The following is a 17,970-nucleotide window of genomic DNA, read 5'->3' on the forward strand; positions in this document are numbered from 1 at the left end:
CTTCAATGGCCAACCCAACAGAAGCTTGAATTCTGTAGACTAAAGTCCAGAGACTATGTGACCTACCAAGGTCACATAGGGACGCAGTGTGTGGGGGAGCTCTCTGCATAGCCTGTGTAGCTCGGTGGGGCAAGGAGAGGTTTGGACATTACAGCCTTTTTCCCAGCTTGGAACCTCCTATGGCATCTCCATCACCCTCTCTGAAGTTGAGTTTACCCATCAGTAAAATGGGCATGATGTCATGATGCCATTATAAGTCATTAGAATATCATTAAAGTCATTAGAATGAACAAAAAGGAAGTAGATGTAACATAGAACCATACATATAGAAAACACTCAGTAAAGGATAAAGAGTGTTATTATGGTTTTTTGTTTGTTTGTTTGTTTTTTGTTTTTTATTTGACAGAGACACAGTGAGAGAGGGAACACAAGCAGGGGGAGTGGGAGAGGGAGAAGCAGGCTTCCCACCTAGCAGGGAGCCTGATGCAGGGGTCGATCCCAAGACCCTGGGATCATGACCTGAGCTGAAGGCAGATGCTCAATGACTGAGCTACCCAGGTGCCCTATGTGTTGTTATAGTTCTTAATGAGTAATAGTAATGAGAATAGCCTATATTCCTGACTCCCAGTGAAGAGCTTGGTGTTCTGTTCCACGTCAATGCCCCTATCAGTGACCTTGGAACTGGGTCCCTCTCCAGTCTTTCAGTTTGTCGGCACCCCCTGTGCCCTCTCTTTATGCTCCAACTACAAACATAGGAGTTTATATTTTGTTTTCCTGATAGTGAATCATAGTGAATCATGTATTTAATGTTTAAGCCTCAAGCAGAATGGGTCAAATGGACCAGATAATGATTTTCCGTTACGACAGGTCGGCCTTTGGAATATCGTTGAGATGTTTTGGGTCCTTGGCTCTGGAGGGACTGCTCTGGGATACCAAAGTCAGTTGCACAGTGTCGTTTCTGAATGTTTAGGGAGAAAAACTGTTTTTTGATGAATCATCCTCTGAGGAAAGAGTTTGGTATTTTCTTTAGATTGTTGTGTAATCGGTATCGTTTATGTAACTTTCTGTCTAGGATGTGGTTGGCAACTTTTTCTGTCCAGGGCCAGAAAGTAAATATTTTAGGATTTATGGGTCATAAGGGCTCAGTGACAGCTACTTACCTCTGCTGGTGTAGCGCCAGAAGAGCCATTATCTTTAGATCCATTTTAATGATTCATTTCCTTTTTGGTCACAGAGCTGCATCACTGAAGAGGAAAGAGAAGAATCATTGACAGTGTGACTCTCAGGTGCCGATAATCCATTGTACGAAACTGACAGACGTTACCAGAGTGCTATATCACATCTGGTGTATTATTTAATGTTTTCTAAAGTTAAAAATGTTAGCAGCTTTCCAAAAGGCCAAATAGAAGTAATTCTTGGTTCGAATTAGCATCTAAAGATAATATGCAAACTCACGGTCATGATTAGGTTGGATTCTACAACTTTATTTACCAAAACAAGCCGTGGGCTGGATTTGACCCATGGGCCAAAGTTTGCCAACATGCATCTTAGAATACTGTGTTCTGATTTTGGAATTTGGCTCTCAGAAACTGCTTTTTAGTGAAGCAGAGTAAAAACTTGATTGAAAATAAAGGAGTTGTCCTCTAAATTTGGGAAAGCTCACACTTTCAACTGCGGTGACTAGGAAACATTTCAGTAATATGACCTCAAATGAAAGGAAAATGTCTGGGGATATTAGGTGGTAAAAGGCTATTTTTTTCTATATATATTTTTTATTGGGCAGTAAAGTGGAAAGTCATGGTATCTAGGAAAAGACATTTCTGACATCCCCCAGGAAATGGGCTTACAAGGAGTTTACAAGGCTTGACACTGAGGATTGGAAACTTTCAGTCGGTTGACCCGTCTGAAAACAAGTGGGAGGCGGGTTCTCAGACCCCAGAGCACCTCTCTTCATTATGATACCATGAACCAGGCCTGGATGGTAGACTTTTTTCGTGTAACGAGTGCTGTGGACATTTTATGGAAATCTCTCATTTCTCTGGCTCAAACAGAATGACGGTTTTTTTAAATAGATTATCAAGGTGGAATTTTGAGATTTTTCTGGGGTTTTGGGTGAAGTTGGTTCAACTTTATACTTGAGAATTGTTCTTTGGGCAGAATTAGGAGGGGGCTCTGGCTTCGGAACAATGGGCAGGTTTAACAGTGGGCATCAGAGGGTCTTTTGTTGTTAACTGGTCTTTCCCTTGTACAGAATATGTGGTTTGAGTGTGTGTGTGTGTGTATGCCACGTGCACTGAACAAACCCAGCAAAGCCTACAGGTCATTCCAAAGCACTGACGTTAGTGGGTGGCCAGTAACTCACTGCCATGGACACGGCCCTACCTGTAGGCATCATCCTGGATTTAAGAATAGCACCTGGGAGGCTGAGAGGGTTTAATGAGGTTGTGCTAGCGGTGTGGCCCCATTTAGAAGACTGCCCCCTACAGGTCATTTTCTAAGTCATGAATTTCCTTCCATTCCGCTCTGTGACATGGGAAGGCCTCTTATCCTGGGAAGGCGTCTTATCCTGGGAAGAATGCTCAGCTCAAATCCTGTTAAAACCTCCAGCATTAGTTTCTGAAAACCCAGAGCCCTTGCATTAAAACCCTGCTTTTCCTTGACGTGAAGACAGAGAAGCCCTAGAACACTGTGTTGCTGATGCCCTCTGGTGGTCACTTTTCAATGTTGCAAAAGTCCTTGGAAGGAGTTCATTGTAACATCATGGGGCCACAAAAATCGCTTTGACTGGAGGCCTGAAGGCTGAGGGTTGATGGTGCTTTTTGAGGGGGGTTTTAGGTGATGAAAATTCAGGACCCGTTCATCTAGCAAACTTCTCTCTCTCTCCTTTTCCAGCACAGGTAGGTGGTTGACCTTTGTTTTTAGTGCAGTAACAACTTCATTTGCACATTGCAGGAAGAATATGTTGGGTAAATCATTTTCCTCTTTGGAAAGAATGACTTAGACAAAAAATATAAGAGGTTGCACCAGTGTGAAAAGCCTGGCATGTGACAGGTGTTTAGTAAGTACTGATCTCCTACCCCAAAATTCAAATGTCTGGTTCCTCTGTTTTCTGACCTCCGTTCCTTTTGCAATAGCAAAATAGGCTAATTTTTATCCTTTTAACTTTTTTACAGATTATATATTTCTTCTTTAAAAAGAAAAGATATCGTGGTATTAGAGCTAGAAAGATACCCATTGTCCTCTTTGCAGCTGTAATTGGGGGACAGATGGGGTGTTTCTAGAACCCCTGTTCTTGGTGTTGTGTGCTGAAGAACAGCCATACGGCTTCCTGGCAGGTGTGTTCTGAGTGGACACAGACAGCTCTGTGGAGCCTGGGCCAGACCCCCAGCAGCCTCTTCCAGGTGTATCCCGCTGTGTCTGAAAAAGCCATCTTTTGCTTTTGTGCCCTAATGTGGAGTTTTGGTGAATGCAAGTCCTGGACCCTGGGTGCAGACCCCCCTGGGTTTGGGTGCTAACACAGTGCCATCTAGTGAAGGTTGTGAGGATTCTCCTGGCGTGAATGCTCGCAGGGACATGGGGGTATGGGTGGGGTTGGAGGACACAGAGCATCGCATAGTAAACAGTACGTAGTATTGTGTGTGTCTACTTGTTTTTATTCTTGTCGGTGTTTTATTTTGCATTATCCCTCGGGGAAGGGAAGGACTCACAGCATTTCTGCCAGTCTTATCATCTTTCTTCCCAGTTTCTTGATCATTTGTTTTACTGTTTACATATCCTTTGCTTTGTCTCTTTTTGGAATAGATTGATTCCTCCCCTCTCTGGCACTCTGCCCCCAGGGTGAGGGGCAAAGGGTGCGAAGGGTGTTTTCTGACACCAATTCCCACTTTGTGTTTCTGCAGCAGCAGACATGAAGGAGAAGCTCGTTTTTAGTGATTGGAATAAGGACTGTATAATGGGTTGATGGTTTTATTTTCCCCATCTTAAATTTAATTCAGAAAATAGTGGCCAACCTGGGTAGTCATGGGATGGTGAACAGCATCTTCCTTGGTCACTCACTGGCTTTAACCTCCTTGATCATTTGCTTTTTTTTTTTTTTTTAACCACATGTATTTTTTTGTTTTGTTTTTTGCCATATGATCAAAATTCCATTTTGAAAAGAAATGGGAAGATGACTATAGTACATCATTCTTTGTTTAACCAATATTCCAGTTTCTTTCAACATTTTTATCCTAAGTAATAACGCACCATGTAAACATTGCTGTACCTAAAATCTGGGCATACGACTTCCTTTTTTATTTCTTTGCAGATGTGTCTATTAATCTGAGCATTTCAAGGTTCTCATTATAGAATTGCAGCTGGCAATATCTCCCTCTGTTGCTCACCCACCAATAGCATATTACATGGTCTACTTTCCACTTCTCACCTACGCTGTGTGTAGATTTTATCTTTGTTAATTTGATAGAGAAAAAGTATTATATTTGTTTCAATTTCTATTAGTAATTTTGGTCCCTCAGATGCGTTTGGTTATGAGCTATCTGCTTCTCTTTTGTGCAAACCCGTTCTATCTGTTACTGCCACTCATTCTTCTGTTCTCTAGGTATGTTCCAGTATATTTTTCTAATTTCCCATTTGCCTTCTAAATTGTTTATAAAATTTTGTTGCAAAATTCTTTTCAAGTCTTACAATCCTATTCTAGAGAGTTTCTTCCTTTGTTTTTATAAGGGCCTTTCTTTCTTGAAAGGGGTACACTCCAACCTATATTTATTCTCGTTGCTGGTTTTTTTGACATTTTTCTTTTATCTCTTTGATCTGTCTCAAGTTTAATGTTTGATTTTCTGGCTCAGAGTGGAAATTTAGATTTACTTTTTGCCAAATGGCTATTTAATTAGCAAGGACTAAATATTCCTTTCCCTAATGATTTGATTGCCACTTTTTAATTGTGTATTAAAATGTAATACACATTAGGGTCGCTTCTTGGATTTCTCTTTGAACCCTACAGATGTTTTGTTTTGTTTCTGTTCATATGCCAGCACCACACCAGTGTTACTGTATCAAAGGATCACAATCAGTACTCTTGCAAAACCTGGGGTTTGCTTCACGTTGGAGTACCTTCTCTGAACACCAGATGGCATGAGATCACTGGCTTGCTCTGTGCAAGCAACAGAAACCCAGCCATCCAGTGTATAGTCATTCAAGAGTCAACTTGAGACTTTCAGAGAGGCAGACCCCCGTCTGAAATCACAGGAAGTGGTTGGCTTTTCTCTGCTTGCTGGGTTGTGCCAACCTGCCAAGCTACCTCAGCAAGTAAGTGGGGCCGATTTTTTTTTAATTTTATTTATTTATTTGACAGAGAAAGATCACAAGTAGGCAGAGAGAGAGAGAGAGGGAAGCAGGCTCCCCACTGAGCAGAGAGCCTGACGCAGGACTCGATCCCAGGACCCTGAGATCATCACCTGAGCCGAAGGCAGCGGCGAACCCACTGAGCCACCCAGGTGCCCCAGTGGGGCTGATTTTTGAAACCCGTTTCTGTTGATAACCTTTCCCATTTTGATACTGAGCATCCTTGGTCGGCCGTGTTTGTCTTTAGAGCCTTAATGTGTTCCCACAATGGAACCCTTTCCTCGGGAGATCTCCATTGTACTTTGTTTTGGGGTTCTGTGCCTCCTGACCAGCTTATTAGAAGGTCTTGGTACTCTTCTGTTTTATAGAGTTGGTTAAGCTCTTCCTTCAGGGGGATCCTGTCCCAATTCATAGGAAGTGCCTTGGACCGAGACCAGCATGTTTCCTGTATCTGCTGCACATAACAAACGGCCTTACATCCAACTGAAGATCATTGACTTGAACTTAATGTAGCATGTCTTCCATTTAGTGGACAGGGGCTTCTCCAGACTGAGTGGGGTGATTTTATTTATTTGACAGACAGATCACAAGCAGGCAGAGAGGCAGAGAGAGAGAGGAGGGAAGCAGGCTCCCTGCTGAGCAGAGAGCCCAATGCAGGGCTTGATCCCAGGACCCTGAGATCATGACCTGAGCCGAAGGCAGAGGCTTGAACCCACGGAGCCCTCCAGGCGCCCCCAGAGTGAGTGGTTTTATCAGATGCTCATTTCTGTGTCAATACAACACGGTCCCCATTGCATGCTGTGTTTTCAGGAGTTTTGTTTCCTGACTCCGTTTCATCGTGAGGTTGATCTGCTGTGTTATGCTGCAGGGTGTGTGGGCGTTTTATACAGAGAATTAAGTTCAGAGGGGGCGTCCGTATATCTCTGTACGTCCTGTGACTTCCTTGGGGTGTAGTTGAGATCGTCGTCCTATCACGCCATCATCACACCTCAGACACACCTGGCACGCTGAAGTTGAGGCAGAGAACACAGCATGTGATGGTGAAGGTGATTATTCCAGAAGCCATCCCCATGTAACCAGCTACCACAAAGCTTAGCAACCCCAAACCACCCCATGTTCATGAATTCCGGGCGTGGGAATTTCCACAAGGCCCGCTGGGAATGGCTTCTCTGCCACACACCATCTGCCACATCTACTGGGAAGACTTGAAGGTTGAGAATGTCTCGCCTGTTGGGAGTGATCATCTGGGGGCTTGAAGTCCTGTTTGCGCCAATGTTGGGAACCTGCTGGAAGACCAGGTCTGTTCCTCTCGAGGCCACTCTGTGAAACACTGTGGCTCAGAGTTGTCATGCCTCTGATGTGTGAGTGTAGGGCACATCAATGAATTCATCCTGTATAATGGATCCCTCCCATGTGGCCCAGCCTTGGAAGGAAAACCGTGTGACTTTCTCCACGCTGCATTGGCTGGAGCCGTCATCCTGATTCAGAGGGAGGGGACAGGTGAGGCTTTAAAGTTGCTCTAGTTACAAAGACTTCATACAGACGTCGATCTGAGTCTGAGGCTTGGCTCTGGGAACTCACTAACTTTCCTCATCTTTCAAACAACAACATAAATAATGCTACCCCTTCCAGCTTTGGGAGGATTAAATGAGAGCATGACCGCCGTTACTGTCATGGCCAAGCTCCCATCCTTTGTCTCTTCTCCGTGGAGGCTGCTGTCTCTTTCGTTACATTTAAACTTATGCTCCTATTCTAAGTTTATCTGGGTCCTTCATAGTTTGATGTGACAGGGACAGTCCTAACTGATGCAGGAAGCAGAGGTTCACACCCTTGTGTGCTTTGGACCGAAAACACGGCTGTAAACATCGCTCAATGACCACTTCACCAAAAGCCAATTTGTCCAATAATCTGTTCACCAAATGGCCCATTTACCAATTTACTAAAATTGTCAGTATACTGATAATGTTTTCCTTTAATCCATATTTATAAAATGGTATGTATAAGGTTATGAGATGAGAACTTTTAAACACAGCTGAAGGTTCCTGGGTCATGTTTGTTAATTGGTTTATGAAGACGGAATGAAAACAGAATTTTAAATATTTGTCAGTCCAAAAATAAAATAAAATAAAATAAAATAAAATAAAATAAAATAAAATAAAGGGGGAGTGATTGGACATGCCATAGTTTAGACTGCAGAGCCCAGAAAGGGATGAATGACAGGACAGAAAAGAAGATATTAGGGGGAAGGTGGATATGGAGCGAAGCCTGGGTGTGGGGTAGGTGGACCTGAAAAACGTTTAGGGAGGTTGTGGTGCAAGGGGGAGTCTGAAGGTCCCAGAAGGACTTTACTTCCAACAGCTCTATTAGGTCCCACTCACTTACTCCATATAAACTTATAAATAGTCAAAAATAAGCAAGTTTTTGTTGAACTTCATAAAAAGTTAAACAAGCTTTAGTAAAACTGGTTAAGTTCGGATCATTGACCCCACTGTCAATTGGTTATTAGAAATCGTTTCCGATACTAGATTTTGATAAATGGCTTTACCACCACGTTGCAGGGTCCCACGTTGCAGGGTCCCACGTTGCATGGGCAGGTGTTGAGCAAAGTGCCATTGAGGCATTTCATGGCAGGCTCCCTTAGAGGAGAGGGGTCCGACATATTCAGAAGAAAACTTCAGGAATAGCTCAACTAAGAGGTGCTAAGTGGCAGAACACATACAGCAAAACACTAAAATGGTTGGGTAGGAAACTGTTCTTTTGTGCTTGGTAAGAAGAGAACAGCTCCAGGAAGCATGCAGCCACCATTTTCCAGAATGATGAGGGCGAGGGTGATTCTGAGAATAAGTATGTTCCCTTTATTTAATTCTTGTTTCTTCTTTCCCACGTGACTGAGGAGGAATGCCCTCTGAATTCCCCTAAAAGCCCACTGTGGTTGCTGAAGGTCAGAACTTGACGTGCAAATCTGAGCGTCCCCGCAAGGGGGCAGCAGCAGCTGTTCAAAAATCCTCGCTGGCTGTTTTTTCTGGGAATCCGATCTGGCTCTTACTTCGGCAGCCTCAAAGAAAGTCAGATCTTACAGGTCTCCTATAAAAATGGCCCAGCCTCGGTTCTTTTTCTGCCAAGAAGAGAAATTCTAAACATGTATAATATTGGAAAGATTCTAAATGCATGCTTATAAATAGTTTGATTAGTCACTTATTACTCTTAAGCGGGAGGATAAAAAAACATCAAATTTATACTTTTCATGTTTCCAGATATTGTTTATACAGGATGAATTCATTGATGTGTATCTCAGTTTCCCTAAAGACTTGGCAAATAATTGTTGTCTTGTGTCCACTCTTAAGATCGCCTAGCCAAAGTTATCGGGTATTAAAATAATGTGAACTTAATGCAAACATGTGGAGATAATTTATTTTCACAAACAAAAAACTTCTCTGAGAAGTGCATTTAATTAGGAAACTTTTCTAGTCTGACAACCTTTCTTTTTTATGGCTGACATGTTTTTGCTTGGCCAATGAGCTTTGCTGATAGCAAATAAGGAGGTTCTTGCCTACAAATATTACGTTTGCATGGATTTTTATTTTAAATGAGGAATGCTAGTTTTTAAAAGGCATATTTTATTTATATGCACAAATATACACATAAATGACCATTGAGCTGATCTGTAGAAATATATTTATGGGCACAAAGGAGACTGAAATGTTATTGACCGAAGAAAGCAAGTAAAAATATAATATGAAGGCTTGTTCTTTTTAAGATTTTATTTATCAGAGAGAGAGAGAGTGTGTGGGCACTCAGTGGGGGAGGGGCAGAGGGAGAGGAAGAGAGAGAACCTCAAGCAGGTTCCCTGCTGAGTGCAGAGCACAACATGGGGCTTGATTTCACCACTCCGAGATCATCATCTGAGCTGAAACCAGGAGTCAGAACCTCAACTGACTGAGCTATTCAGGCGCCCCAAGGCTGGTTCCTTTTTGTTCCCCCCAAAGATTTTATTTATTTATTTGTCAGAGAGAGGAAGAGAGAGAGAACAAGCAAACACAAGCAGGGGGAGTGGCAGGCAGAGGCAGAGAGAGAAGCAGGCTCCAAGGAGCCCGATGTGGGACTCCATCCTAGGACCATGGGATCATGACCTGAGCCGAAGGCAGCGGCTTAACCGACTGAGCCACCCAGGTGTCTCGCCTTTTTTGTGAAGTGCTTGAGTGTGTGTGTAAAGTCTGGGTGCATATCACTGTATTACTAGACTGTAGTAATTTTCTTTCCTTTTAGTGCATCTTATATTTCTGCTTCTCGACCATGGCCATGAGTTACAGTATAAAAAAAACAAAGAGAAGTTTGTAATTATAGCTTCATTGCAGACTTATTTTATTGGCATATTAGATGATTCTTGAACCAGTCAATACGATATGGTCTGTTCTACTTATCAATTCTGTTGCTTCTGACCCTTTTTCCTCCTCTATAACTCTCTCAGTGTGGCAGTAGATAAATAAAATGCCAAGAGAACAAATATGGTTCTTGATGACTCTCTCCTTGAGATGTCCTGTGTCCTCTCTGAGCTGTCATTTTCTCTAGATTATATATGCAATGTGATCTGAAATCCTCAATGAATAACATTAGGATGGTAGGTAGAGAGGTAGCCAATACCCATGAATGCTTAGTACTATTTAGTTCTTAATACAATCCTTTCTTTCTGGGAAAGCTCAGATTGTTTCAGGGAAATGTCCTCAAATCAATGGGATCTTGTAAGAAGTCTGTATGGAATTTTCTATTCAATTTCAGAAAAAAAAAAAAGTAATAGAAATTTCACAGCATTAGAGAGGGCTATAGAAGGAGATTACAGAGACAAATTGATACATGTTATCTTGGATAGATAAAATAAACGAATGTTTCATTAACACTGCATATGTTGTTCTGTACTCAACCCTTTTTAAATTAATTGAGTAGTAATACTAAAAATAATAGCAATTGCTATGGGACTTTCTCAGCAAATGGCTAGAAACTATGATTGAAGTATATTGGGTCATTCAGCTCTTGAGATGATCCTAAATGCTTAGTGTATATTTTTTAAGATTTTATTTATTTATTTGAGAGAGAGCCCAAGCAGAGGGAAGGGGCAGAGGCAGAAGCAGACTCCCCACTAAGTAGGTATCCCGATGTGGGGATCCATCCCAGCACCCTGGGAACATGACCTGAGCCGAAGGCAGATGCTTAACCAACTGAGCCACGCAGACACCCAGGTTGATACATTTTTTAGAAACAAGTGAAGATCGTAAGACATAAGGAAACAGTAAAATTGCCCAAGGAAGGAAGTGGGATTTTACGAAAAGGAAGTTAAGGAAAGGCAGGTAAGGGCTTTTTGCTCTTATACCGACTTATTTCAAATGTCGTGCTTTCCTGGACCACATATTTCTAATACCTGTACCATGCACATTAGACAAGTTTGGGGCATCCATCTTACTTTCTAGATCTTTGATTTGGAGGAATCTCCTATTACGTTCATAGAGGCTCCTAGTAAAATGGTTTTTATGTAGAAATAATTTTCTGAGACACAAGGTAGAAAAGTTTTGAGGTGTTGGTATTGTTGTCTGAACGTCGTTCTTAGCAGACGTCAGTATTCCAAGGAAGGACGTGGTAAACAGCTTCTCTCTTGGTTTTGTTGACCACAGAGCATCCCTCCAGGTGAGGTTCTGAGGGGCACAGTCGGTGAAGCCCCAGATTGCCTGCTCTTGTGGTCTGGGTCTTCTTGCTTGGCCTTCCAGTGCCCTGGGGCGGCCTTATCTCAACCAGCAGCTTTTCTTGCTTTTGTGAGTTTCTTCTGCCTCCTACATAATAAGCGGCTACCAGATTTGTATTTCTAAAGCTAGGCTCGGATCATTTTTACTCTCCTGTTCATACCTAAACCTGACTTTCTGTCCCTCCTTACACTGAAATAATTCCAGATGGACGAAGGATTCATGTGTAAAAACTGAAAAACTACAAGATTAGTGGAAGGAAACATAGCTGAGCTAATTTAAAATCCTATAGTGAGAAAATTTCTTCCGAGCAGAATGTCAAACGACAAAGCCATAAATAAAACTTTGGTAAATTTAACTAAATAAAAGTGGAAAAAAAAAACTTACTGCAAGAAATAGCTTAAGCATAAATAAATTATGACAAGATTTATAGCCAGTGGCTGATTTCTATAATTAAAGACTCATTCAAATCCTGAAACAAATAACCATGAGATCTTAGAAAAATGGACAAATGATATGCATGTGAATTTCCCTGACAGAGAAATAGAAACGTAGGTCACTAAAATATGAAAAGATTCTAAGCTTTAGTCAACATGTCAAAATTAGAGAAAAATAGAGATACCATTTTTCCATCTGCTGTTCTTTTAAAACAAAGACATATAACATCCAGTTTTGGGGAGCATGCAAAGAAACAATTACAAAACATATACTCTTGGTAGGTATTTAAATTTGACAAACTTTGGAAGAACAATGTGACGATGTCTGTCCAAACCAGGAAAGGTTTGGCTGTTCATGTGCCCTGGGGTTCCGAAGTTAAAAATTCCCTCTGAATATACTCGTGCACTCCAAGAGAGTCATACAAGAATACTTAATGCTGTATTGTTTGCAGTAGTAAAAAAGAAAAAAAAATGGAAGTGGTATGAATACCCATTATTTGGTGGCTGGTTACATAAGTAATGATAATTTATGAGTGGGCTAAAAAAAAAAAAAATCCTTGGTGAACCTGTATTTTTTTTGGTTTTGTTTTATTTTGCTTTGTAAAAGCATGAAGTCCAAGGCATGTAAGTTGATTACATTCGAATTCAAATCAATTCTTGTATTTTATTCCTATGATGAACCTACAAAACCAGAGTATTAGGAGAATGGGAATGAGGAAAGTCTGAGAGAGTAGTAGAGACTCTCTTTTTCATTCATACCTTCCCGAGACTAGTGCGTGTCTAATATGTGTATGAAGAAATTTAAAAAAAAAAAAAAAAGAGTCAAAAAGAAAAAGAACAGAAAACACAAAACCATGCTGTTTCTTACAGAACGGAACTAAACTCCTTGTTTTGTTATTTTAAAGCACTTTGGGCTCTGACTCAAACCTGCCTTTTCAACTTCATTTCTCGTTATATTTTTTCCCACTGAGTTCCCAGGTCAGTTGAAATGCCACCCTTATCTCAACCAACAACTTTTGTCTCAGCCTCCATGGGCTGAGGACCCGCCCCCGCCCCCCCCAGAGCTCATCTCTCCTACCTGTGAGCTATGAGCTAGCATCACCCCCGAGTTCAGTTCTGTTCTGACACTTATCCCTTGGGCCTTGTGTTTTATTTATAGTGTGCCTGCTGCCCGCCAGGGGCAGGAGCCTGGGCCGAAGCAGGCCCCTGGGACTGCCGGACCTCGGCGCCCCTCCTCATTGTGCCTAGCACTGAGCCAGGCTCTGAAGTCAGCCGTTCATGTCTGTGGCACGTGAGCCACAGACTCATGTCTGCGGGCTTGACAGGGCATTGTGTCATTGAGCAGGGGCAGAGACAAGCACAGCCACGTGTTGTGGTCACGAGTATAAATTGCTGCAGCATTTTTGGAGGACCAGGGAATGGTCGTTAGTCTGTGTTTTGGCAAGCTTTGACCCCCCGGGTGTTGGGAGGGCAGCAGGAAATGCAGGCCTGGGCTGCTTCACACCTAGCTCTTCTCAATCTGAGGTTGTGTGGGACCTCCGTTGGGTCTACAGGGCAGAACTGGGGGGCCGTGCCGGGACGCAGGCGCCCGTCTGGCCTCCTGGCTTTTTCTTCTCTTCCCAGAGTGCCACGCTCCCTCGCTCCCTCTTTCTTCCAAAGAACCTCATTGTTAATGAAGCTCCCAGTGAAAAAGGTTAAAGTCCAGCCATTCAGGTGTCATCTCATCATGTGCATAATCGGGGAGTTGCATTCTTGAGCCGCGGACCCCTTTTCAGAACCTGCCTAGTTGAGATGTCACTTTCCTGACGGTGAGGCACTTAGGCTCTCGGAGAAAATCACAGTGTGCTCCCCCTTTCTCAAATTCTCCCTAACAATTAACGCCACACTAACTTGACACCCTCTTTCCTTGTTTGGCTTTGTAAACCCTGGTCCCGTTTTCTATTAATTCCAGACATTAATATTTTCTTTCACGCAACTGACGCCATTCACCCGTGAAACCGTTTGAACATTATGTAGCTGTCAAGATGCCTGGGGATTACCCAGTATGCTTTGCCTGTGAGAAAGTGACACCACCGAGGCCTGGTTTTGAGATGTTTATTTTGAGAGTACGCTGACAAGCATGAAGGCCTGATCCCAGAGTGGCAATTTCATTTAATTAAAGGCCTCTTTTTTATTATAGTTTTCCCCTGCTATATATATATATATATATATATATATATATATATATATATATATCCGAATGATGGTTAAAGTCTGACTTGCCAGAGGTGTTCTCATGTACTGTAAAGGGGGGGGTTGCTCACTCACTAGTGACTACTGCACTGGATGGCTGTGAAGGCGTCCCTTTTTACTATCCTGCTCACAGCTGCCAGCAAACACTGGGTATGTGCGTGTGTGTCCCTGTGTGTCCAAGTCTTTATAAAATAAAGACTGCCAGGGGCTTCGGTCCCCGTGTTGCCAAACTTACAATGCGAGAGTCGAATATGTATGTTTGTACATGTATGGTTTCATTTCTTTGTCTTAGAGCTGGTAGGCTTGCCATGCCGGAAGGCTACCATCCATATGATACCTTGGGTCACCTGTGAAGGCTTCTCAACAATGTGTTTGATCTTGCTTTCTAGGGAAATCCCTTTCTGGTAAAGTAGTTGGCGAAGGGATCGCATTTAGGGTCTGTCATTTTTAATACAGCAGCTAAATAGAAACCAACCCCCCAAACCCTCCCCCAAAAACAAAAAGCAGAGCTAATGAAAATAAAAGCTTAAAGTAATGAAGGATGGGTATTAATGACTTAGTAACGGTTTGCAGCCGAGCAGCCTAATTAGTTTTTGAGATAATATCTTTCGCTACTTTGGCTTGACTTTATAGCAGGAATTCACGTCTGTAAACGTATGGGACCTGTGCTAGGCACCGTCCGCGGCACCTGGGGTGTATGTCAGAGAATATATGTTGGTCTTTGTGTACTTATCATGATTGTTTCACAGTCCATTATAATAGTCTAACTCCTCAAATGAGATTTTTCCCGTCTTTGTGGCGTTATTGACCGGCCTTCAGGCCTCTCCTCACCGATTGTTCATTCATTTGTGCCTTCTTTCTTCACCGTCCCCAGGGTGTTCAGACACAAGTGTGTCCCAAATATGGTGACATACTTAGAGCCATGCACGGACATGCACAACAGAGAATTCACAGCGTGTGTTCACAGCCGCCTCCCTCCCCCAAACCGATCTGGAAGTAGGGAGGAGGGTTCCTCCTCAGCCCTTCTTTCTGCTTGGGATATGTAGCTGGAGGGACATGACTCATTCTTCTTGGCGGCTGTTTCAAAGCTCCCTGGGGAGGAGCTGGGCGGGCCAGGGGTGTCGGCCCTGAGGCCAGCTGAGGGCCTGGCTGGGGTAGCATTCAGCTGGCCAGGGGCGAGACAATGTTCACTGGCTTTGCTGCAGGTGCAGGAGGCTGTGAAGAATGGCAACTTTTAATCTCTCTGCCCCCTGGTTCCAGTCTTCGTCCTGTGGCCCCATCTTTTGAGCCAGTGTATCCCAGAGATTGATTGATTTATTATGATTATATCCAAAAGTACAGAGTTCTGTTGAGTCAGCCATCTGGCCAAGTGTTTGAAAATGGTTTCTTTCCCTTTTCACGGACTTGCTGCCCTTCTTGGGAGGGGTGGGCTTCTCCCCAGGACTCCTGACACCGTCGGCTGGTGCTGGTGAATTTTGTTTCTGGAATTTTTGTGGGTGGTGTAGTGATGAAATACTCAGAAGGAAACCAAACAGAAAAAGCTCAAAGAGCCCATTTGTATTCTACCACGAAAGGCAAAGAAGAATCAGTCATTTACCCCAAATTGTTTCATTTTTCTCTCCTCTCCACCTCTGGGGCTTTCAATCCCTGCACAGGGAGACATTTGTCCTAGGTGCACTCCGTGAAATGCTTTGAGCCAAGGGGAGTGTGGAAAGAATCTTTACTTAATGGAGATCCTGGGCTTTAACGTGTATTTTTAAAACCTGTCTTGTTCTCTTTTTTTCTTTTAAAGGCACAAGTGATCCCTATGTGAAATTTAAGCTGAACGGGAAGACGCTGTACAAAAGTAAAGTCATATATAAGAACTTGAACCCAGTTTGGGATGAGATAGTTGTACTTCCCATTCAGAGCCTTGATCAAAAGCTCCGTGTGAAGGTAATCACAGATGGCTTTCGAATCTGCTCTTTGGTTAAACACATGGATTTCTCAGCAATCTTTGCCCCCTTAAAAAGACCATGTCTCCCAATTCTTTTATTATTATTAAGCTCTGGGTGAAAAATATTAGTGTGGAAGGAATTATTTATACCCTTCATTGAAACTGTATGTTTTTCTCAGGTCAGTGGTCTATACTCCGCAGAAAATCAGAGTGGAAATAATATCTCCATTAATTGTATTTAAAGTTATTGCACGTGGAAGAATTATTACAGCTGGGGTAGTGACGACAAGTAGGAAAGCCTTTCTCATTAGGAATAACTTTATACTTAATAGAGCTGTAAGCTACCGGGTGTAAGCATCAATTGCTCTAACATCTGGGTTAAAACTGCATGAGTTGAGCGCAGGATAAGATTGCTACAGAAACTTTAGCAAATTTTTATTTAATTGGCAGATCTGCTCACCGTGGAAAATACTAAATTTTAATGAGACACCATTTAAACTACAGAGAGCATTCCATTGTGCGTAACATTTTAATGCACATGAATCCTGCCTTAAGAGTATTTTCTGCTGTTGTTTTGGCTGTGGTAGGCAAACATGGGCAAGTTTGAATAATCTTCCTTCTCACCATTGGCTTGGCCTAATGCCTCAACTGTATGGTGCTAATTATTTTTTAGATCTAGAAGACTGAATTCAGAATCCCCAGCCTGTCGCATGTATTAATAGTAAAATAAATTTGGTTGGTTCACCTTATTAATGTGTGTTACTGACCTCTTCCCTCTTTGTAGGTATATGACCGAGATTTAACTACATCTGATTTCATGGGTTCTGCCTTTGTCGTTCTCAGAGATCTTGAGCTTAACAGGTATTGTGTTTTTACCTTCTAATTGTGATTTTTTGAATTTTAGAGGGAACTCAAGATAACGTTGAATGGCATGTGTTTATATTTAAATGAAAAAAAAATCTGAATAAATGAAAGCGTGCTTTGAAATGTAAACTCTTCTATGATTTTAGCTTTTATCTCCTGAGTGTATGAGTCAGACACTTAGTCTTCTACAGCGTGTTCCAAAATGTGTATGGGATTTTGAACTGTTAATATGCAGGTTCATTAACCTACCTAACCTAAAAATAAGACAAGTATTTAAATTTATTTGGGCAGTAAGAGAAAAGAATCCATTAACCAACTGTTGAATTAGGTAATGCCAAACAGCTCCCCTACTTTGAAGATGGTTGGGTTATTTTTACTGAATATGGTGCTTTTTAAACCTGGTGTCTCACTCTTCCTCCAAGGTAGGAGACTGTTTCTGTAAGCTCTCCAGGCATCGTCAGATTATATGGTAACTGCCCATAAGTGCTAACGTTATTCATTGCTTTTTGCTTGTAGAACGACTGAACATATTTTAAAATTGGAAGATCCAAACAGTTTAGAAGAGGACATGGGGGTGATTGTGTTAAATCTGAGCCTAGTGGTAAAACAGGGTGATTTCAAGAGACATGTAAGTGTGACCCTTTTGTTCTTTTCAAAATTCTTCACTGCAGTTGTCCTTTGATAACTGGGTTACCAGATGGCTGACATAAAAAATGATTATTTTTGGAGGGAAACAAATTAATTGTATCAAGATGTAAAGTACGATCTGTGGTTCTACGCACACTTTATTTTGGAATTCTGGAAAAAAATTCTTTAAGGAATGGTCTCTACTTTGGCTAAGGATGTGGATGTTGCTATTATTAAAATGCATATGCTTTTCCTAAGTGGTAAGATTTCCATTAGCTATTTTCTTAGGTACTGGATGACTTAGACATTATTCAGTTATGCAAAGCAGTTCCCAGTATTTAATTATTACACTGTAAATTATTAAGGTGATCAAATACGTATTTGTAGCATTCCAGTTTATTTTGTTTTCTTTCAGCTATCACATTTTCTGTTGAGAGTACTTTCGGGAAGACATAAATTTTAATATCCTCTGATCTATTATCACAGGGATGTTTCTAGTTAATGCACGGCGTATTGAAGATCTCTCTAATACCAACAAAGCATTGGATTTTATGACGATTTGAGTGGAAGTGTGTTCTTATGAGCAGATCTGTGACTACAAATCATAACCTAGTTTTATATGCAGGGGTCAGGCCTGAGAATTTCAACAATTAAAATAAGAACAAAAAGCATCTTTGATCAGAACTTATTTGAAAGGTGTTTCTAAAGCCAACTAAAATACCTACTTGGAAAAGGACTAGAATGTGTTCAAATTTAAGCATGTTTAGACTCTGGTATGAAAATCTAAATTAGGCCTCCAGTACTA

The 17,970-nt window shown here is 41.9% G+C and overlaps 1 protein-coding gene across 9 annotated transcripts in view; it reads left to right on the forward strand.

Moving 5' to 3' along the window:
- The window catches only part of MCTP2 (multiple C2 and transmembrane domain containing 2), a 237,680-nt gene that overhangs the window by 76,729 nt on the left and 142,981 nt on the right, over positions 1-17,970 (forward strand). For all 9 annotated transcript variants that reach the window (XR_006603939.1, XM_045070813.1, XM_045070814.1 and 6 more), the window contains 3 exons: positions 15,531-15,673; positions 16,459-16,535; positions 17,055-17,166. Coding sequence is in view for 8 of the 9 variants with exons in the window: in XM_045070813.1 (XP_044926748.1) it covers positions 15,531-15,673; positions 16,459-16,535; positions 17,055-17,166 (332 nt within the window). In the remaining variant the exon portion in view is untranslated. The remainder of the gene's footprint in view (positions 1-15,530; positions 15,674-16,458; positions 16,536-17,054; positions 17,167-17,970) is intronic.

Source organism: Mustela putorius, unplaced genomic scaffold, assembly GCF_011764305.1.
Source record: "Mustela putorius furo isolate JIRA1106 unplaced genomic scaffold, ASM1176430v1.1 tig00003972_pilon_pilon_pilon, whole genome shotgun sequence".
NCBI lineage: Eukaryota > Metazoa > Chordata > Mammalia > Carnivora > Mustelidae > Mustela > Mustela putorius.